Source organism: Falco punctatus (genome assembly GCF_963210335.1).
Source record: "Falco punctatus genome assembly, chromosome: 1".
NCBI classification, from domain to species: Eukaryota; Metazoa; Chordata; class Aves; order Falconiformes; family Falconidae; genus Falco; species Falco punctatus.
In genome coordinates this window covers 14094386-14117345 of record NC_137580.1, presented here as the reverse complement: position 1 = coordinate 14117345, position 22960 = coordinate 14094386, and the positions used below count along the sequence as shown (strand labels likewise).

At 39.2% G+C, this 22960-nt stretch overlaps 1 protein-coding gene across 8 annotated transcripts in view; it reads left to right on the top strand.

Moving 5' to 3' along the window:
• Nucleotides 1-22960, top strand: part of ZNF827 (zinc finger protein 827) — a 106346-nt gene that overhangs the window by 66146 nt on the left and 17240 nt on the right. For all 8 annotated transcript variants that reach the window (XR_013929188.1, XR_013929189.1, XR_013929190.1 and 5 more), the window contains exons 6-8: nucleotides 990-1238; nucleotides 1934-1991; nucleotides 6404-6507. Coding sequence is in view for 5 of the 8 variants with exons in the window: in XM_080393984.1 (XP_080250110.1) it covers nucleotides 990-1238; nucleotides 1934-1991; nucleotides 6404-6507 (411 nt within the window). In the remaining 3 variants the exon portion in view is untranslated. The remainder of the gene's footprint in view (nucleotides 1-989; nucleotides 1239-1933; nucleotides 1992-6403; nucleotides 6508-22960) is intronic.

The following is a 22960-nucleotide window of genomic DNA, read 5'->3' as shown; positions in this document are numbered from 1 at the left end:
AAAAACCTCATTGTCATTCTCTGAAACTAAATTGAGAATAAATTCTACAGGTCTTTAACTTCTTTAACTTCTCTTTTCACAGCAGAAAGTCTGAATCAAAAAGGCTGTATAGGTATTTGGGGTGTGGTAGGGAAACCACCTTGGGGCCTCGATTTTGAGGTTTCAGAGCTTTTACTCTAAAGGAAAAATGATCACTTACCTTGCAGCCAAATCAGAGCATTCAGTAACACCCAGGGCATCTGAAGTGTAGAGAGTGAACTACAAATCAGGTTCTAGACTACGTTTTTGTTTGCTAGACCTAGGACACTGGAGAAGGCAGCAGGGAAGGAAGGATATGGGCTTATGGAAACTGGTTATTAAGGTCACTGGATCTTGTAACGTATGAGGGAATATCTATGCTTGTTACAAAATCAGACTTCAGAAGAGCATGGGCCCCAGAATACTCCTCTCATCTGGAAAGCATATGCAGATATAACAAACTGGTTCTTCACGTAGTTGTCTCCATAAAAGAGAAAGTGCAGGAGAGGAGCAGATGAGGTTTTCTCCCCCACCCCTAGCCCCATACCAATACTTCTGACTGTCTGCGCTGTTACTTCTGCTGATAAAGAGTAATTTAGAGTTTGTAAGAGGTCTTCAGTGCCCACCTTTGGAGAGCTGGTGTGTAGTTGCAAGTTCTATTTAATAAAACTTCACTAACTGATGTGTGATCACCCAGTATTCATAGAAAGTGATGTAACTCTTATATTTACAAATTTGCAACTATTTTCTGCTCTGTAGTTTGAAAAATTATTTTCAAGAGATTGCCTTCTATTTATAACCCCCAGGAGAATACCGTAGCAGTCAGCTGCTCACTTCCCTTACCATTTGCAGTGATATGGTATACAAATTATAACTTTGTAATTGTGATTCCTGCTTTGAGTACTCTGAAAAATCGTAGCCTAATTAAATAACTGTGATGGTTGTTTATTTTTTTCAATACATATTTGCAGCTGAGAGTTACAAGGATACCCAGATGGTAAAGATAAAGGAAGAACCAATGGAAGTTGACATTCATGATTCGCAGGCTTCAGTGTCACCCAGCCAACCCAGCCAAAATGTTGGCTACAGCACTTTATTAGGGCGAGACATTAGTGAACACATACAGAAGACACCAGAAGGTCGTGTGCTCCCAGAAAGAAATCTATTCAGCCAAGATATATCAGTGAAGATGGCATCTGAGCTGCTCTTCCAGTTATCAGGTAAAAGCAGTGGAAATAGTTGATAGTTGAATTTAAAGAACAAAAAGAGATTGTGTATAAACTGTTAAAGTGCTATGAAAGTGTGAAATTGCTAAGGCTGAAAAATAATAGGAGTTAGAGCCCTTCTACCCTCACATTTGGAACACAAAAGCTTTACCAAACATCCTGCATAGTTAGCATATGCTTTAGAGCGCTGTGACAGTCAGGTCAGGTTCACAATATTTGAACTGAATTGGAAAAGCCGGAGTTCAACTCTCGTATTTTTGAAGGCTAATTAAATAATTTGTGCCAATGGGTTGATCCAGGCCTTGGAGTATAGGGGAACTTATAGTTACTGGCATTAAGTGGCCAGTGGCTGCAGCATGCTGTGCTCCTGGGGCTGCAATGTCCATTTCTCTTGACAAAGAAGGTGAACCTCAGCTATTACATAAAGACAACGATATCAGAACTGTGTTTAATGAATGCTTGTATTGCACACTTTACACGGAGCACTAACACTGAAATATGAACCTCAAAAAATTTGTTGGGTGTTAGTTTAAATAGTCATGCTCATTTGCTAATCATGCTGTAATTTACCCCAAATTACTCCATATTACATATCAGAAAGCACTAAAATAGTTCTGCTGAATAAAACCTGATAGGGAAAATGCGATATATGCTAATCACAAAAAAACCCCATGTATATTCCTCTGCAGAAAAGGTGAGCAAAGAGCACAACCACAATAAAGATAATGCCCTCAGAACGACAGCCAGGTAAGTACAGTCCATTGTTATCTACAAAGCTGTAGCGTAAATGGCATTGCTTCATTTTGCCTTGTGAACTCAAATGTGTCTTCCTCCTGCAAATGTGACCAGATATTACAAGTGTAAGATATTTTCATGAGTAACTAACCTATATCTGAAAAATTACACCTATAGATCTGATTGCTTAGAGTTCATGAGACAAAAGGCCTTTGGGCCAAAATGACTGTTCTCTGATAATGTATTCACACATCATTTTAAGAATTTTTTTTCTACAAAAACTGAAATGTAAAAGAAACTGCATAGTACATGCAGTGCTTGGGGGAAGAACAGGCTGACAACTGGATTTTAAGAAGTGGACCAATGTAAGAAGAGGTGATTTTGATTCAGTGTTCTGTCAAACTTGGGTTTCTTTAATAAATTTTCAGTTTAGTATTTCTATCATCTCAATGCCTTCTAGAGGTGAATTTTTAAGTCAGACTGAGATAATGCTAATGAAACATTTAGTCTCATTAGTACAATGAATGAAATTATCCAGGAATTAAAAATATGATCCCGTTACAGCATGTGCTGTTAGAGATACGCACTTTACAGTATTGTGGCTGAGAACAAGCCCACAGGTTGTTTACATACATATGACCCCCCTATGGGGGCTCTTCAAAGCTCTTCCGTAATAAGTGGTAGCTAGACTTGGTAAAACCTTAGGAGCCCGTGGTGAGGGGAAGGTAAGAATTGGCAAGGGTACATTTATTTCCTACCTGAAAGTTCCCTGATCGGTGTGGATGGGTTGGAGACTGAGCACACTGAAGTGACAGAGATTTTCTTCAAAGACAGAGTAAAACCTTCTGTGATTCTGCAGCCCCTTCTGCAGAAGTTCCCAGCATGTTCAGTGCCTGCTAGCTAAGACAGCTTTGCCCAGACAGAAAATGAAAAGCATTTCATTTGCAGAAGAGGAGATCTCTAAAGTATGTTGTTCTTAAATTCCTAGGCCTATCCCATTCATTCATGGTAACTGTAATAAGTAAATAATTTGTTTTTAATAAACTGACCAGCTCAGTAAATGTACATTAGGGACCTTTTGGTGTTACAAGTTGAAAGATAATTAAATTCAGCTTTTAACTTCTGGCTACTGTGAATGCTTCCCATGTTTGCTAGTTTGGGAATTTGTGGGATATGCAGCCTGCATAGCCTTCCTGTGACTACTTTAAAAGCATAAGCCTGAGAGATACATATGGAGATAAATGCACATATATTGCCCAACTACTCATTAACCATCCAGCAAGCACAGCAGGGAGGGGGTGACAAATAGTCAGTTGAAAATAGATTTCAGTGTTCTCATGACGTTACCGGCAGGACTGGCGTGAGAATCCAGAGCTACTTTTGGATCTATCAAAGATACTCAAACTGGAAAAGTTGAGGCCAGTTCAAAGATAACTTCCCCTTCTTCTGGCTGCCAACTTTTAAGAGGATAGGACAGTTGGCTGTTGTCAAAGTTGCAGTGAGTTTTACTGAGAAGTCCTGATAATGACTGCTACCCATCAGGGCATGAAATGCTGAGTGCCTGGTTCAGTTCTTCCGGGTGCTTTTCTTATCTTACCTCTCTATCAACAGAAGAAGACATGAATGAGAAGAGCTTCTTAAGGGGAAGTGAGTCAGTCTACTAAATCCTGCGAGTTCAAACAGATTGACTTGAAAGAACCTTGCAAAAAAAACCCCACCCAAAACCAAACAAACAGCTGGAAGTCTTTACTGGTAAGGGTATGATGCCTTCTCCAAAATAGAATGTGATGGAGCAGCCAGTGGAGGATAGAGGCACTCAGACTGCATTAAGAAAACGTGTGGTGTTGCAGTTTGGCTCACCAGCCTACATCTGGAGCACTGACAGAAAGGCATTTGAATCACAATTGTTATGTGAAGTTTGCCGACAGCTGCAGAGAGCCAAGGTGAGGTCAGTATTGTCCACCTGTGAGTAGCTGGGGAGCAAAGACATTAAGCTGTGTCATTGGTGAGAATCTTAAATCAGCAAAGCCCAGCAAGGTGGGGTACGCAGGCACTTTTTGCTGTCTTATTCCATATTAACATTTCTAACTGTCGCGTATCTGTTGCCATTTCTCCTGTGAGTATTCCTGGACTTTTACACTTCCATATGACTTTGCTTAAGTAGCTGAAACTGGCAAGGATTCCTCACAGTTCAATGGCTGAGTGAGATGGTACAGTCTGCCATCTGTGATATGAAGACAAAAAGTGGAGAAGCAAATGATCTGGAAGTGAGTACGCCAACATAAGATGCCAAGATAAGTTTCTTTCATCTAGAGAACTGTGTAGCCATAAAACTGGAGAAAGTGCAGCCAGAAAAAAAAAAATCCTAAAGCTTTATCTTCATCAGAAGGGGCTTTGCACGGTGATTGAGTACAATTTATGTAATTTCTTACTATGAAGCAGGAGCTCCTCCCTCCATACTTTGCACTGGAAACTGGAGGATGTATCTGCTGAAATAAAAATATTAATAGGGCCAACACTGAAGAGACTCAGCTGCCATTCTAGAGGAAGGCAGAAAAAAGGTATCCAAGGATGGTTCTGTAATTCACTGGAGGATGATGACGGAGAGGGGAATCCTTGGGACACAATACAATGCAGTCTTCAACAGCAGCCTGCTCATGATAGATGGCCTAGCCTGAAATAGATAAGCTCTGCATCATCCATTTTGCTTAGAACCAGTGACTGAATCTAAGGCACAAGCAGGAAGGCCAATGTGGAAACCAGAGCGGATTACAAGATTTTGAAGAGTTTCAACAGTAATAAAACTTTTTTTATTGGTGTTTTTCTTTCAAATCGTTATTAAACCAGTGAGAGGAATGTTGCAATAAACGATGCCATATTTTTATACAGCGTCAGTCTGTTTTATATTATGTCACCCCTGAGTGGAAATGTGAGTCTTGGAAAAAGTTGCTTTGCACATGTGGGCCAGAGCTGGTTTGCTTTATCCTGATTGCTTGTTTTCTTGAGCATTACACATTGTTCAGCCACCTGCATACATTGAACTGTTCAGGTTTGAGGCAGCTTCATGCCTTACCCTTCAGCACAACTGAATGTTGACAGTGTTTACGGTTATGTTCAAACTTCTGTAGAAATACCAAAATATGCCATTAACTGTCACATATGGAACAGCACAAAATGAATAATGGCCAAAAAACTTGGTGAGAAGCTAAATGATTACCAAAAGTGTTACCAGTGACTCAGTGGAGAACACCTTGTTCACTCTCTGCAGAAAAACTGTATGAAGGAACACGTACACAACTGCTGTTGTTTAGACTGACATGCTGGGTATCTGGACTGGTGGGATCAACTTGGTTGGTGCTGCTGGCACGTACTTTCTGGGTATGGACTACCCACTGTGCAAGGCTTTGTGAGATCTCATGGTATATTCTTTATCCTGAAAAGGTTCTTGGATTTTATCACTGAATAAGAACAGGCTGCAGAAACGAGCTGGTCTCCCGTTCTGCACCTTTGAAACACGTACTACCAGTCTGTTAAGGATTCTCAATATGAGAGAGATCAGATTTAATGTAATTCTCATTTGGTTTGTAAGAAATCAATAGTTTGCATGCAAATGGAATACACCACCTTAGAAAAGTTTTCCAATGAAGACTGTCCTTTTCCATTTTGAATTTTTTTATGTACCTCTTACTGATAACTGTCTGTGTTGTAGACAAGGAATTCTTGTTTCTGTTATGATCTTTAATTAAGCAGAAAACAAAGTATGTTGGCAGAAATGCCAATTCACTATTGAAATTGACTTTTTACTGCCTATTAATTAAAACCAAAGCATGACTTTTTGGAGTCAAGTAGCTGATAATTTTTGCACTTAAATACTCTTTGCAAAGTAGCCATTCATTAGCTTATATGGATTGTTTCCCGCTTTAAAAATCGAATTCCTGGAGTTAATTTCAGTCATGAAATTCCATGTCAAAAGAGAACTATTTAGCATCTTAAACTAAATTTTGAAAAAGTTTAGTTTAAAAAACAATTACAATATACCTTATTATTAAATAATAATATTTTCCACCTTTCCTGATTGCTCTCTCCAGATGTGACAGTAGAATATGATTTTTTAAAGTATCAATATTAATGATCCATATAGTATTGTGATATAGCAAATCTGAGATGTTGAAATGTACTTTAAAGCCATTTGGGAGGAAGGACTTCAGTTTTCACTCTGAGATGCAGTTTTACCAAAGTATGTCTCTTGTGCACACCTTGTCTTATGGTCTGCATATCTTTCAACATGAATTCTGTAAATGAAATAGGGTTTTTAACAAGATGGTATTTGTTACAATGTTAAGATGATAGGGTCAAAACTCATATTTACTTCTTCCATTAACTGCTATTTTGTTTACAAAAAGACATCTTATTTTTTCCTATAGCCCTTTCTTTTCTGAAGACACATTTAGACAATCACCATTCACTTCCAACTCAAAAGATCTCCTGCCTAATGAAACTACTCTTCATGGAAGGACATCTGCACCAGGTCAGATACCTTTCTATTTCATTACTTCCCATTAATATATCTGTTTAAAATTTTCTTACTGACTCCGCCACCTGACCAATGCTCTTAAAATGTAGTTTGCTTTGTGAAAAGGCAGCTACCTCTCCATCACAGTAAGTGCTTATTAAGAAGGGAAAGAAAAAAGTTAAATATTACTGAAGCATTTGTATTAATAGCTTTTAAACTACTGTTTCTGTGAATTGTACAAGAGTCTTTAACAGATAGAACTCAGCAGTATTAACAGAGGTGTGTTTTTCTCTGCATGTCTCTCCCATATGTAAAGGAACTTTACTGATGTCAGATTAATATCTGCTGTTTTCCTGTTACTGGCCATTTCCATCTCTCAGGGTACAGATGAAATGTTTGCAGTACGTGTATCGGAGTGGAGTAGTTGAGCTGGCTTGGCAATACAATTTTCCTGCCTTTAGCAGTAACTAAGTAATTTAGAAATCCTTTTGGAAGGATGCAGAGTTCTTATACTGAAAGACCTTAGCATCTGTGGGTACACTTGCACTGACCTTCTGAACTACTTGATAGGCATTTGATGTCCAGATGTAGCTTGGGTTATATTCTGCGTTAAAATAAAAAAAATAGGCATGTAACAATACTGTTAAAAGGCAGTGAACATGTGCAAAAACTTGATACGTGCCTTTACTGTCCTACTGCAAAATAACTCACTTGCTAGTTCACTGCTATCTGTTCTTAAATTAATAGCTCTTGGGTTCTAAAGGTCAGTAATTACACAGCCAGCTGTAGGGGGGGTTATTCACCTTTTCTTAGCAATCAATAAAGTTTTGGGTACGTTACTGCTAATTTTCAGCTATAGACTGTCATTTAATTTACAACTTAACAGACCCTTCATTCTTTTTAATGCTTGAGTAGTCATTTGACAGCTTGTGAAGTGGCAGATAAGGGTAAGAGCTAGATGTTGTCTAAGGTTAATATGCATAGCAGGAAGAAGAAGAAAATTTGCAGCGTAAGGACAAGGGTCTTTAGGCTAGCCTCAGCCACACTTCTGCAAGGAAGTAGTGGATTTTGTAACTCTGAGCAAGGAGAACAAGATCAGGTGTGGTGCTTTTAAGTATTAAAATGTAAACCAGGTTAGCACTTCAGTCCTGGCTTTTGACCTTGGCATAACATGGAATATTCATATACCCAGATGAAAGATGAGAACTCTCAGACTCCTCAGGCAGTCCTCAGTACCTCAGAGGACATGGCCTCTAGCGGCAATACTCTTACATCATACCTAGATTAATATATAAGAATTTTAATTCTCTGTAAGGCCTCATTTTAAGTGAGGCCACTAAAACTATAGATGGGTTTTGGTGACATGTTTCATCTTCTGCTTAAAAGATGTAAAGTATCTAGTTGGTTAGGACATCCTGGAGTGTTACGATGGCTTCTGAGGATCTGGGTTTTGTATGTTCATGCTGCCCCGTATTCTGCCTTATAGAATAAGTATTATTTTGATAGGTCTGTGTATTGTAATACATATTGTTCTGTGGTTATAAGACTCTGATATGTAATAGCAGCACGTACACTGAAATAAAAAATGTCGGTGTCTGCTTCATTTTTATTTTTGGAATAACCCTATCATTCAAAATATGTTGATTTTTCTCAGCTTCATAATAAATTCTTGGACCTGAAGCACAACTTCACAGTAGCACCAGGAATGTGATTTAAATTTTTAATCCATTACAAATGTGATATTCATGTAAAAGAACAGCAGAATACCCACAGGTAGATTTCCTGCTAGTTTCAGCCTTGTGAGAAGAAATAGTCTATGCAGTGCTATGGATAGCTCAGAAGAAACTTCATCCCTGCAGAGAGTAGCATAAAGGAACAGTAACAAACCAATGTAAAGGTCAACAGGATGTAACAGAAAATGCTGTGGAAATGTGTACGTGGTGTCCCATGGATAAATGGTATTTATGCTTTCACTTGAGATTTGTTTTGGGTTACTTCATCCTTGAAACAGGATAGTAAGAAGTAGAAAAGAACAGCATAAGAAAATGACAGGAAATTCCCAGTCCAGTCTCATCTTCAAGAGATCAACTAAAATCCAAGCAGATGAACTGCTAATGGTCAAGAGTGTCCATTAAGCAGTGCCAATATCCAAAAATGTGATTACGTGCCACTGCCACCACAGTTAGCAGGGTCTGATTGATGGACAGGCACGGGGTCTGAGCTGCTGCTCTGTGCTGGCTCTCTGCAACCAGGCTTGACTCAAGCAGACAAAGTGGCATGAGGATGCCTTCACTGCCAGTTGGTTTGGGTGGCCTTGGTGGAACCCGATGTACATAGTGCTTCTTTCCAAAAGAACACCAATATGGGCTGTTGTATCCCCAGACTCCTGCCAACTTTCTGTCTGCAAGGCTTCTTGGCACCCTAGCTGCAGAAGAATTGGGAAGAGTGACAGGAACATAGGACAGTAAGATACCTCATGTGTCAAATTCAATTCTTTTCTATAATAGCTAACCACATTATGTAATCTCATTCGTTAACAAGATTTATCTTAAACCTGTCATCCTTATTATTTGTATGAGGACACTGTTTCAGAAACTCAGCCCTTTGAAGGGCTGAGACCACTCTCTTTTCACCCTGGATTTATTCACAGCAAGTTCTACTTCTGTTGTTTCACCAATGCTGTTCTTCTTCTTTGATAATTCTTCCTTGTGATGTTCACCATCTAAATGTGCCACCTTACATCCCCCTAATTCTGTCTTCATTTTGGGAAAGTAAGCCAGTTAACATCTCTTAGTCTCTTTTAGTGTGATAAGGTTTCCATTTCCTGACCAACATCGTAGCCTTTTTCTGCTTCTGTTTAGGGAGATCAATTTCTGCAAATACAAGTAGTCAGAACTATATATGCTATTTTACAGGTCTTACCAATGACTTTTTCAGCAGCATGCAATGTTCCAATATATATATATATATAGGAAATACACATATATTGTCTCTCCTGATTAATCACCATCTTTGTAACTACAGCATGATGATGACTCTCAGTTCATTTACTAATCAAATAGTAACATGTTTTTGCTTTTCCTTTACAATTTCAGCTAATGATTTCAGCATGCAACAGAAATTCTTGGTCCTACTTTCTAGACCATCTGACCTTGTAATTTCAATTGTTTCACTTGTTACTCTAGCTTTCAAGATTATTTTTTTAATACTCTGAAATTTCTGCATATGGATGATATTGCTTTCATTAATGCAGTGCTGGGGTTTTTTTTTTGTGTTGAAGGTATTAAAGATGATTAAGTAATGGTTGATCCAAAGTTCAGTCCTTGAGACTTCAGCTTAGTGGCCTCCTCAGCACAAAACACTTCTCTTCATAGCCAGTTTATAAGAAAATTGCAAGATCAGGTATTTAAGAGGAAGAACATTTTGTAGGGTATCAAGTATGTAAGTTCTCTAAGGAGCATGAAATAATTAGGAAAGATGTATTAAAAATGTGTGAGAGCGGTGCACTTGATTGGAGCATTAATTGGGGGAAAAAAAACCCAAACCAAAACTAAATAATGACATAGTGATGGATTTGGTCTGAAATAAAGGTGAAGGAATCCTGATCAGCAGCAGTACCACAGGCAGAAGAGGTTCTCATGTAGCAGCTTTTAAGTCTTGTACCCAAGGAAATGACAATGAAATCGCCAACAGCAATCAGAAGGGGACACAACAGTCCTGCACAAGTCATGGTAACTCCCTGGTAAATCTGTGGTGAATTAATATTCTGAGAAGGGAAGAAAATAATTTCCTATAGTATGTAGTTCAAAAGTGTTGGATAGATTTGGGGAAGTACTTCCCTTCCTTTTTTAAGGTATTTTGTGCATTAATAACCACACCAAGTTAATTGTAGTTACATTACACTTTTCGTTATCTATTACAAATAGTCCAACTAAGCTCATTTACTGAAAAATGGAAATAAAACGGTATTGATGTCCACATCAAACACACTTCACTCAAAAATTACCATAGCATTAAAGTCATATCTAAGACAAAGTCATATCCAAAACAATAATTTCGGCTTTCCCCCATAAGAATAGCAAAATGACCTTTTTTGGCCTAGCAAAAGGTAGGGAGAAGAAATAAAAAATTTCATTTCAAACAGTCATTTTAAAAGTGCATTTTTGTCTTCTGTTTTGTAAGACTCTTTATTTGACAGAACAGAGTTTTATGTCAGACTATATAGTTCAGTCCAGATCACTAGATAAATTAAAAACTTGATATTATGCTCGTGTTCCTGACCCTCAGCCAATCTTTAATGTGTTTTAATAGTTTTCCACTATCTCACTGACTCATTCTGTAAATCAAACTTGCCTTCATGAAACGCAGATGAGTGATATCCACTGTTCCTCTTCTGGTCAGTTCATTAATATCGGTGAAGACCTCAGCCATGGGGTTTTGGGAGTATTTTTTCTACATGCGTATCTGTGTGTAGTATAATAATAGTTCATTATTTTTCCTCCTGTTCACTAAGGACCTGGTATTCTCCTTCATTTACATTGACAGTGCCAAATACTGAAACACTCTTATCTGTAGAGGATTAAGTTTAAAAAAAGATAAAAATCCACCTTTTTGTGAAAATTTACTACTTCCTGAAAAACTGTGATTTTGATTGTGGTAAGTGAATTTTACATGGCTAAAATAGACCTTTGGAACTGGAGGATGTAGGGTTTGGGGAGTTGTACTCCATGAATAGCCCTGGCTTTTTAAATTTTGTCCATTGGTGCCAGAGCTAAATTTACCGGTGTTACTTATTTCAGTGAAATAAAGCCAATAAAGCTTCTGCCCTCAAGTACCTTTTCGAAAATGCATCAGAGCCTCTCCTGTCACTGTGTCTCTACACCCTTTACTGACCTGTAAGGTGACAGGCAGGCCATGCTTCCTCTCCAGAAGTGTCCAGAAGCCAATGTTGAATCAGTAGTGTGATACTTAGTTCAGTAGAAAACTCGAAACATAGTGCAAAAATTTTGGGTCTTGGTACCATTAGTAGTATTTTTATTGACAACGAAATCAGTGGCATTTCCCATATGTTTATCAAACTAAGGTAATATTTGTAACAGATTCTTGTATGTTTGGAACTACAGAACTATTCAGGAGACGTACATGTTTGTTCTGTTACTGTTCATACGCCCTCCTTCGAATTCTTCTCTTTAAAGCAGTAATTCCACTGTAACTTTAATATACTTGAATAGGAAAATCTCCCGGCTCCCTGGGCCTCATCTTTGCACGTTCTCCAACACAACAGTACCAACATTTGTGTGGCCACATTTTAAACCGGATCAGGGGAAGCAGCGAACTAATTTTATTTTATTTTTTTCCTAATAGTTTGTAGGAATGTTGGGATGTGAGTAGGCTAAAGGCAAGGCCGTATCTTTCGGCCATGTGAAACTTCAGCATTTGTGTGAGACTGATGTGGCTGTGGCCACACATAATTTGGTTTACTTTCTTCTGTGACTGCAGTTGAAAAATACCTCCTGATGGTTTAGAGTTTTAACTTGGAACCTGATAAATGATCAAGCTGTTCATGTTGCACAGATACCACACACTTCAGTATGAAGTATTTTGCATGTGTCTTCCTTCCTAATCCGTTTTTAAAGACACTTTAAGGTCAATACACCTCTTGATGTTGTAATTTTGTATGGCTTAAAGCATCTTAAAGCATCTGGTCCAACCTGCAGATGTGCTCATTCATATATTCTTTTTTCCGCCAGTATTTCTGCTTGATTCTGATCTCCTGTGCTCCACAGCAAACTAAACATCTGCAACCAGCTCTGAATTGTGGGGCATCACTAGGTTAGTTAAGAAAGTCAGGACCTTAATAAATTGAATATGAGGTTAGAGTAAATCCAACTATAGTTTCTGTTTCTTCACAAGTTGCCAGTGACAATTTTCCTTCTTTCCTCTTTCAGCCTGCTGCCAGACTTCCTACTTTTAACTTACCTTACACTGACCCTGAGACCGCTGTTACTGCACTGCAGAAATGCAGGGACACCTTGAGGGTTTGATTTCTGTGTAGGGGACTGTTGGCACTCTTGTCACCCTGGAAAATGTCCTTAGGCCTTAAGGGACTGTGAAAGCACAAGCCCCGAGGATTTCTGCTAAACTGATCAGCGATGAAATGTTGGCATTTAAATTGCCCTTGTATAGCTTCCCAGCTATGTACCCATGGAGTTAATTAGAACAATTCACACCTTACTGTGGTGGTTGTTTGCTTACACCTGCCAAAACCCCTTCAACTTCACATTGTGGGTAATCCTCTGTTTACTTTAGGAAGACTTTCTTCACAGTCCTAAATGCTAGAAAGCTGGGATTTAAGAGCACAGTTACAAGCAACTGATTTCTAATTCATTCAGGACAGCAGAACCTGTGGATTATTATTTTTGAGAGAGTTTCAGAATGGTTGATATAGGAAGTCTAGTTCCACCCCCTTCCTCAGAGCAGAGTCAAGCTTGTTGCTGAAGACTTCATCCAGTCAGGTTTTGACTATCTTCAGGGATGGAGAGTCTCTGGGCAACCTGCGCCAGTGCCAGACCACACTCAACAGTAAAAAAAGCATTTTCTTATATTTTAATGGAATTTCCTGCGTGTTAATTTGTTCCCTTGCCTCCTCTCTGTTGGGCATCACTGAAAAGACCCTGGTTTCATCTCATTTCTGCCCCCATCAGGTATTTATGCAGATTGGAAAGATCCCATCAAGCCTTCTCTTCTCCAGGCTGAACAGCCCTAGCTCTCTCAGACTCTCCTTCTATGAAGCTCCACTCCCTTAATTATGTTTGCCAGACTTCAGACTTCTTTAAAAGTCTAAAATAATATTTCAAGATCCTGGCAGCGTTTCTGTCCCTGTGGTGGAACAGCAATTTTTATTGCCAGTATAGTTGCCGAGGGAGTGCATGTGCATGTGAATTGACTTTTATATAGTGCATTTTCCCCGTCCCTCCACTTTATCCCATTATTAGCGTGTTTGGTCATTTTATTTTCTTTCAGTTTTGGTCGGAGTTATGAGCTCTGCCCACCCAGGACATTAGATAACCCCTTCAGTTTCTTGATGATGAGAGTGCCTGACCCCTATTGGCTTCCGGGCAGGGTAGAAAAGCATAGTGGCACTTAATTCAGCACGCAAGGCATGCTCCATCAGGAACTTGGTCCTGTTCATTTCTATTTTAGTATTTCTGTGGAATGTGCTTGTTGAAAGCAGAGCTGGAGGTGGGTGCCACACTGCTGTAACTGCTGCCTGGAGAACTCAATGGTAGGTACTCACTAAGCCCTGCAGTGTCTGGTTGTCTTGGTCCTTAAAAACACCCATTTAATTTTATTCCTCTTCTGATACCTGTCTGGGGTAGGATTCAACCAGATACTCTTCTTTTTGTGTATGTGTATGCATGTGTGTGCATATGTGTTTGTGTAAAAATCCATGCAGATGCGTGAAAAAGAATACTGGAGAGATCCCTCTGACAAATCCAACCTGTATGACAGCTTCATAGATGGTTGGAAAATTTCTGTGACAGAGTGGCAGATTGATTTGAGTAACTGATTTTAGTTCCTTAACTCCAACGTGCATTTTTCTTTCATTCTTCACACAAAAAGAATGTCTTTTGGGTACACGTTGACTGGTTTACACTCTGTCTTTGCACTCTCTAGAAGGCTAAGGACTGTAAGTCACCGTGGTTGCTCTCTGAAGTCTGATAACAAGAGACGGATAGCTGGCAAGTGGTGGGAAGTGATTCTAGGAAGGAGAGTGAGTTGGACAGCTATAGAAGTGGGCTGTGCTTGGCATAGTTCTCCAAACCAAGGCAGACATTGCAGAATGTGTTCAACATAATTCAGTGCTAAACTGTGTGACAGTGGTTCTGGCTCTAGGATGTTTTTTATCTATTGCATCCTGTCTTCAGATTCCCATGATTGTCTGCCTGGGTGCAGCCTTCTTTCGTTATACACCCAGCTGCCTTGACAACCGCTTTGCACTACGGTCATCAAGCGGAGAGGGTTCCAAATTTCTGATTCATTTAATGGGATCGTGACCAACACAGTTGCAACCGATTACAGCATCACATTTCCCTTGCAGCTTTTTCTGGGTCTGCTGCCAAACAGGTTTGCATCTAGTGCATGTGTGTTGCAGATCTGTGATAGAGTAACAGCGACTGTTCTGAGCAGCCACGCAGTCTTCATAACTAACCAAGTCCCTCTCAGAACTGAAAATATTATTCTGCAGAACAGACCATTTCAAATCAGCAAATCGCCTTTTGCTCAAACATGCATGGTGCATTCTTTGTCTAAAGTAGGACAAGTGAAACGTGCAGCATGTGCATAGTTGTACATGTTTTAATTTTTCTCAACAAGCTGTATTTATTGGCCATTCCCACAGCAACTAAGGTGAATGTGATCAGATCCTTCTGAAGCACACATGAAACTCCTGCTGAATCAGCCAGTCCCCCTCTCAAATACAACACATCCTAAATAGCAGGACTTTGCATGAATTGTTACGGGCACACAGAGTTCACTTCTTTTCCTTGTGAAGTTACTGCACAAATTATTTTGTCAATTATTTACAGGACCTTTGAGATGAAAGGTCTTAATTAAAATAGACAAACAGAAAGATACACATTCAGGCTCATGTCTAGTGGCTGTCATGAAAAGACACCACCTGACAATTTGTGATCCTTGTTTTATGATGGGCTACCTTTATACAGAGTAACTTTTTTCCCCTCTAATACTGTGCAGTCTTTTCATAGAGGCAAAAATATTTATTTTTATTTAATTTCCCTTTTATGTTTGTTCCTCCTAGAGCAGGATCAACCTCATGGTAAAAGACAGAAGAACAAAGTAACTTCGCTCAGAATTAACTCAAACTAGACCCCATTCGTTAAACCCAGCAAACCAAAAGCTGTTAAGAAATATCATCAACATCAAAATCCAAAGCAAAATGACCAAAGGTAACTGTTTGATCCCACATGGAAACCCAAAACTTAGCAACTGGGTTTTATACTTTTTCAAACAGGGCAGGTTTTGGCATCTCTTAGCATTTTTTTTTTTTTTTATATGTCTTCGGAGTCTCATAGTTACTCAACAGCAAGTGATTTTTTTAAAAACTAAAATAATTGTCACTATCAGTATTTTTAAATAAATGCGTAGCACAAGTGGAGGTCAAATTTGAGAAGGGCTTCCTGAGCAATTGCACTCATCCAAAGTACAGAATGAGATGTGGGATTTTGTCTACCTTGTCTTCTGCTGGCAAGTGAATTCAGGACAACACAAGGCTGTCCAGCAAGGTCTTGGGACCTGTGTTTTGATGCAGGTGATGGAAAGCAGCTCGGTGAAGAATGACCATGAAGTGATAGAATATGTTTTTTGGGAAAGGAAGAAGGGAAAACAGCCAAATAACAGCAGTTGACTTCAAGAAGGACAACTGTAACCAAATAGGAGATTTGTATGGAAAGAAGCCTAACAATAGCTGTTACCAGTCCTTAAAGAGACTTGACCTCTTGAGTTGAGTGAGGCTTTTGGCACTGCTTCCTACCACATGCTCATAGTAAGCAGGGAAACCGAGAGTAGGTCTACCTGTAATTAAGTGGTTAAGTGTAGCTGTAAAACCCCAAGGACCATGTGTGGTTCTGCAGGGGTCTGTGCTTGCTCTGGCATTAGTTAGTTCTTTTATTAATGTTGTGGATGATGGAAGAGAAAGCGTGTTTATTGCATGTCCTGGTGACCATGCATGGAGATGCTGTAAGCACTTCAGAGGACAAAATTAAGAGTTCAGTCTTATCTGGAGGAACTGAAGAAAATGTCTGGAAAATGGTAGCTAGTTCAGTGAGGACAAAATTCTGTGTCTGGAGTGGAGGGATGAATGCCCAGGCAGTGCAGCTTAAGGGGGGGATCTGGATTAGTCCTGGTCAGACATTATGTAGAGCTGACATTGTATGCATTGAAGAAAGGGCAAACAGCCAGCTGAGATATTGGGAATGTTGTCTGTAAGGCACACGTGGCAATTCTGCTCTACAGCTGGAGCCCTAAATTCCGTTTTGGCCTCTGTAATCCAAAAGCAATGTGGAGGACAGTGGTGATCAGAGGTTTAGAAAACATGAGCTGTGCATAAAAGTTGAAGAATTCATGTTTATTTAGTTTGGAGGAGAAAAGAGGGGAGACAAGATAATGATATTCAAATATGTAAAATGACAGATTTGAGAGAAAAAGAATAAACCTCGTCTATGTTCACATGAGCAGAATAGGGAATGACAGGCTTAAATGACAGCACAGGAGATTTAAGCTAAGCACCAAGTAAAACTTTCTAGCAGTGGGATGGTTTTGCACTGGCACAACTGTCATAGGAGGCTGTGGAACCTCTCTCACAGGAGGGTTTTTTAAAAAGTTAGAAAAGCACCTCTTGGGACTGACAGGTATGTTTGGTGTGCCTCTGGGTGAGAGAGATGATGGCCTCCTGAGGTCCCTTCCAGCTCTTATTCTGTGATATAAACGCCGTAGCAAAGCTATAATGTTGATAAAATAACCTCTTGAAGGAGACTTGGTAGATGAGGCATTTGGTTTATAAATACTCAGCATGGTGTGGTTTAGACTCTGCATCTTACTCGATACTTTCATATCCTCCTTTGCCTCTCTTAATATTGGAATCTTTTGTGAAAGTGAACGTCAACCCTGAGTCAGACTGTTTCCTGAATATGAATTTTTTCCAAATACAAGCTCAACATGAAACAGAAAGACAGGTTTTAAAATTACTTTTCTCACACTCCAAAGAGAATTGGAACACATCATTCCTGACATCTCTTTTTAGAGTTACCTTGGGACTCACCAGTCCTCACCTATCTTATCTTGGACAAGGTTGTCTTCTATAATATTTGTCTGCCTAAGAGTAAATTAAATGCAAAATTCATTAGGCTACTTGCACAGTTAATATTAAAAAATAGACCACTGCTTAAAAATAGTCTAAGCAAAGCTGAAGAGGGGTTCTTTTTTCTTCTACAGGATGATTTCAGGTACACATTTGCCCTGCTGGTTGCTGGGTGTTTTAGTTGAGTCTGGGGCAGTTGTGGTGCTGACTAGTGCCCTGCAAATGCAACCTGAGCAGAAGACAGATGGGAGAGCAATGCAGAAGGAAGAGAGGATGGTTTGCAGGTAGATGCATGCGGTTGTGATGACAGAGAGCAAGGAGAGAGGTACATCTTTAGAAGAGTGAGTTTCTGTACAAGGAAATGGCAGATTCGCTGCTTATCACTTGGTGAATCTCCAATAAAAGCAGTAAGAACGTTTTCTTTTACAGCAGCAGCCACTTACTGTGAAGGGTGGTGCCCTTCCCTGTCAGCTTACTGAAACATGGAAAGGTGGATCTGGCCGAATGTTCCCAGTTGCTTTCATCTAGTTTTGACTCTTCTGTGTTAAGTCAGTCAGCTCAGGAAGAGGGATTCAGTCAGGCTTTATTTTGCATTCTCCCACTGAGGTTGCTGGTCACTAGCTTACAGTTTCTCTAGTACAGCAGCATTTGCTTCACTAAAAAGGATGCAGAAGGCTGAAAAGAAAAATGTAGTCTAAAGGCCGATTTGTCTTTAGTTTGTATCAGAATTCTGGATGGGGAGTACTACTGTTAGCCTCTGCAAAGTGCCCTAGATGTGTAATTACCTTCTCTCTATGAAAGAAAAAACCCTATTTCAGGTGGACTTGCAAGTAGAAATTGGCATAGTGACAAAAACAAAAGACAAAAAGGAAAATTTATACACACACCTAATGGTCCTTAGGAAGTGTGTCTTAAGCAGAAGTGTAGGAAAGAAATTAAAAGGGTAGAAACATATCAGCATTGTGGAAATTAATTTGTTGTGGTTTAAAAATAACAATATGAACAAATCATAGTTTCATAAATTCATAGGAACTCAGTGTTGTAAAACCCAAACTGAATGTTACAAGCAGTGTAAATGGTTGAGCTAAATGTGAGAGCCACCTGCTTGGCAGTGAATTAGAGGCAGCTTATGTAAATTCATTATGGCACACCTTACGGTTATCCTGAAGGTATTTACAGGAGGATATTCCAGCCTTATATTGAAATAAAATATATTGTACATATATAAAGATAACAGAGAGCATAGTATCAGGTTTTTCTCTGACAACAGATGCAGAACTTAACTTTTATTTGCAATAGCTATTATTTCTAAACAAGTAAAAAAAGTGAAGTTACGATGATGGAGCTCTTTCCTACTAAAAGGACTGATTGATTATTCAAACAAACCTGACAAAGATCAGGTAAGCTTTTAAAAACACTTTGGGGGGAGCGGATTTGTTGGTGCTTCCTTCCTATCCCTTTCTTGCAATGTCTCAACTCCCTCAGTGAAAAAAATTAACCCGTTTCCATCTGGGCCATATTGCATTACTTCATCTATAATCACGAAACCCAACTGACCTTCTTCACTGTGGTTGTCATGTGAATGATTGAGGAAATCACTGTGCAGCGAGCTACAGGGGCTTTTCCAGGACTCCTCCTCTCTGGCCAGTAAATTCACAGCTCAGGGCCTTACTTTGCTATATGTCAGGAATTTTATATTCTATTCTTTCTTATTGTGTAAGGAATGAAGTTACCACCAAGACAATCCTGTTCATGCTTTATGCTAAAGCAGTACAGTGGGTAATACACGTTGGGGAGAATAGAGGGTGTTGTCCAGTGTTATCCTCAACTTGATGTCACAGTGTAAATGTTGTAAAAATAATTTTCAAAAAATGACTGCAATGTTATTGCAGCTTTAGGGTTCCTTAAAAATCTACAACTCCAGCCATCTTGCACAGAATTTACATAGGCTGATTTAAGTTTTGAACTGGGGATTTTCTCTCTTGGTTGTTTCTTACATGTTGAGCTTAATACAGACACTAAAAGCAAGTTTAAAGGCTTTATAATGCAGATGAAGGTTATCATAAGCCTTGCTGTTTACTCAGACTAGTCTTGGGTTTTGAGTGAAGTTAAAATAGGTGTTAAGTTTTGATACAAAGGTGCAAGGTTGGGATTTGCCTTGTGTTTTGAAGTCAGTGTGTCCCTTCCTTGTCTTTGCCCTGACTCAGGTTTTGCTTTTCTCACCCAACTTCTGACTCTCCTTTTTTGAGCAATGGGCTCAGTCTTGGCAGTGAAGTGAGCTTCACTGTTTTGCCCATGTTCCTCTATGGAGGCACCTTTAAAGTTCATCTTTTATTTGTTTTTATTCTTTCCACAAACCTGAACATCTTTATCATTTCTTGGTGACCTTTTTGAGTGTTGTTGCCTATCATTGCATACTTGGAGAACTTCCTGCACAATACTAATGTTTCTTTTTGTGGGTTATTCAAGCTCTTTATTGAAATATTTCCAGTTTTCATGGTTGATGTTTTTAGACAGAGCAACTTAAGCACCATGCTACTGATACCTAAAATCACTTGGGTTATATTTTCTTCCATGTCAAGGATTTTAAATGATCATAACATTACTGCTTTTTACCATACTCTGTAGTAATATTAGATATTGGCAAAAGTATTTGAGAAAAAAATAAGAGCATTAGTTGGCAAAGCTTTTATTTAGCAAGGAGACTTTCTCTGCTTCCTCTGTGCTCTGTTGTTCTGTCATTCAGACTGTCTTGATAAAGTGCAGTTTTTCAGGACATAAGAAACCAAAAGTACATGCCCCCTTCACAAGTGGAACTTGGGTTCTGTTATTTGAGCATTAATTAATCTTTTTTAAAAAAATTATTACAGCATTATTAAATCCCTTCTAATAACTTCTCATACCAGACACATGTTGTGACTGAGAGCATGGCTACGTAGATGTTCATGCTTCAAACATGCTAGCTTGGGCACAGGGCTCTGCTTACAGTCCTTTTACAGGACTTGGGTTTGTCTGAACAGATGTCCCTGAATTGATATTAGAGGGGATAATAGCACTGACTGCTTTTAATAGCTGCAAAAAGGCATTAAAAAAACACCACAAAGGGGTCAGGCAAAAAGAACCTCAAAGGTCAGCTTGCAATTTCAGCTGAGCTTGAGTTTACCTTACTTCTTTTTATTTTTGTGAGGAATATAGAAAATTTTTATGGCAAAAAAGCAGTGGCTTGTCACTGCCTAATAGTGAATGAGTCTGCTCTCAGTAAAAGATACATCCTAAAATAAGACCGGACAGGTTGCCGTGATGCTGGCGGTGACAAATGAAGACTGCAGGACCACTCAGGATCACAGATACCTTGGGTAAGTCACAAGACCTATCTTATTTGGGAACTACAGTATCTAGAAGGATTCCACCGTTTATTTTAACTGACTTACTAGAAATAAGAATTCTGGTGCTACAGATAAAACCTTTGTGAAAGTAAGTTAGGAAGGGAGTAAGATATATAGTATTTGGAGCACTGCAATTTCATAGAGTCAATGTATTTTTGAGCTTGTGAGCTTTTCGCAGGCTTTTGGCAAACAAGCTTGCAGCAAAGCCTTAATCACATATTTCACAAATACGTTCTCATATTGTGAAAAAGGAGTTCTCAATTTTTAGATACAGTGTGCTTGCCAGAGCTGATAGATGAACATGTAAGTGGAAGGCTCCAAAGCATTAAAATGTATCTCAGATGATGGGGACACTCCGGAAAGTAGGAAGACATTATAATAACAGATGAATGCAGACAGAAGCGGGGGGGGGGGGGGGGGGGAACTTGACCAACTGACTTTCTAAAGCAGTGTTTGCAGGATTGCCTGACCTGAATACCTTGTTTCTGAACAGATCGTTTCTTGAACTTTTTTGCTTTTAGACAACAAAATAGAGATAACCTCACAAATGGAATAATCTTTTATGACATTCATATAGAGCTGCATACAGTATATTTACCTCTTGGGTAAATATACTTGGTTGCAAAAGGACAGGCTAGCAGCAGCCCACTTCAGGCTGTAAATCTGATGACTGTTTAATGTCCCAAGTCTTTCTGAGCAAAGGGAGGTGCCTTGCTGTGGAATGTCTGCACTACTGGTGGTGTTCATCCTCTTGCCATAAGCTCACACAAACCTGTTACCTCATACATTTTCTGGTTTGGTGGAATTTTTTTAAATGCATTCTCCCATGGGAGCTTCCTTCTGCATCTTGTATTCTTTGCATCAAGTTTTATCCCCTGGAATATGAGGGAGGTACTGCAAACATTCTTTCCACCTTTTTCTACATCAGCTATCCTCTACCTTTACCCAGTTCACCTCCTGTTCTAAGTTTGGACACCCCTCCTTCTTAGATCTCAGCCTGACACCGGGTGGCTGTTTTGTCATCAGATCCTCTAGACATCTAACTTCATTGCATTTGGCTTGCAAGCAGGATCAATTGAAAACAGTCTAACACCACTCTCTGTTTTCTGCCTTCACAGGATTTCTGTTCATTTCATTTTCAAAATTACTTACCTAATTTCTTCTTGACCATCTGTGTGGTGTCAAACTGTCTAAATAACCCAATGTATAAATATGACACACGCTTCCAGAAGAATAGAGATAATAAATTTTGACCTTCCTTGTTAAGGCTCATCAGTACCTCTCACTTCCACCCCTGTAAGGAATACTTATTGCAAAGGACAATCTATTTAATTTGTATTTGTAGGATTCTCTGTGACCATAAGGATTTGCCCTTGTGGATTTTGTTGCTTCCAAGGTCTATGGAGGTCTGAAGATGAAACAGAGAAGCAGCTGTTTAAGTGAGTTATAGGATGTGAGAGCAGTCAGTAAATCAGCAAAGGTTATAAACACGAATTATCTTCTTTGAATGACACTTTGGCATGCTTTTTGTTTGTTTTCTTAGCTTTGTCTTTTTCAGTTAAATAGTGGTTTAATTCTTTCAGTTATTAGTAGAAAGATATAAAGGTAAGCATGGCATTGAACAACAGATTAAAACATAATGTAGTATAAACCACTGTGAAGCAGTAATGGAAAAATGTGTAAGCTAGGTAAAAAAAAAAGTTGTCAGAGTCCACAGCCAGTCCGGAGGAACTTTTTGTGCATGACAGCTACTAGCAGTCACAAGGCTGATGTGGTGACTCTGGGCAGTTACTCATGTATTCAGGTCACACTCTGTTCTCTTCTTCAATTACAGCTTCAACCAGATATACGGTATCCTCTCTAAGCATTTCTTGACAAAAGTTAGGCTAAAGGCTTTTTAGAAGGGGTGGTTAAAGCACTTTCCATATTGATATTACCAGTTTGAGAATGAGAGAAAAAAAATTAATCGCTAAATGTGAAAACTGAGAATACATACGTGTTCAGAATTATGCCCGACAGCTTAGGAAAGGGGTAAATAGTAACTGTCTCAAGCTGCTGGCCTTTGTTTGCCAGGAATTAATCTATTTGGAGGGGCAAGAGGAGGGACAAAATATTTGTGCAGTTGATGTCCACTTTATTCTCACCTCAGGGGAAATACAGATGGTGACGGTCCCAACAGTTTCTAACCCCAGCCTGGATGATC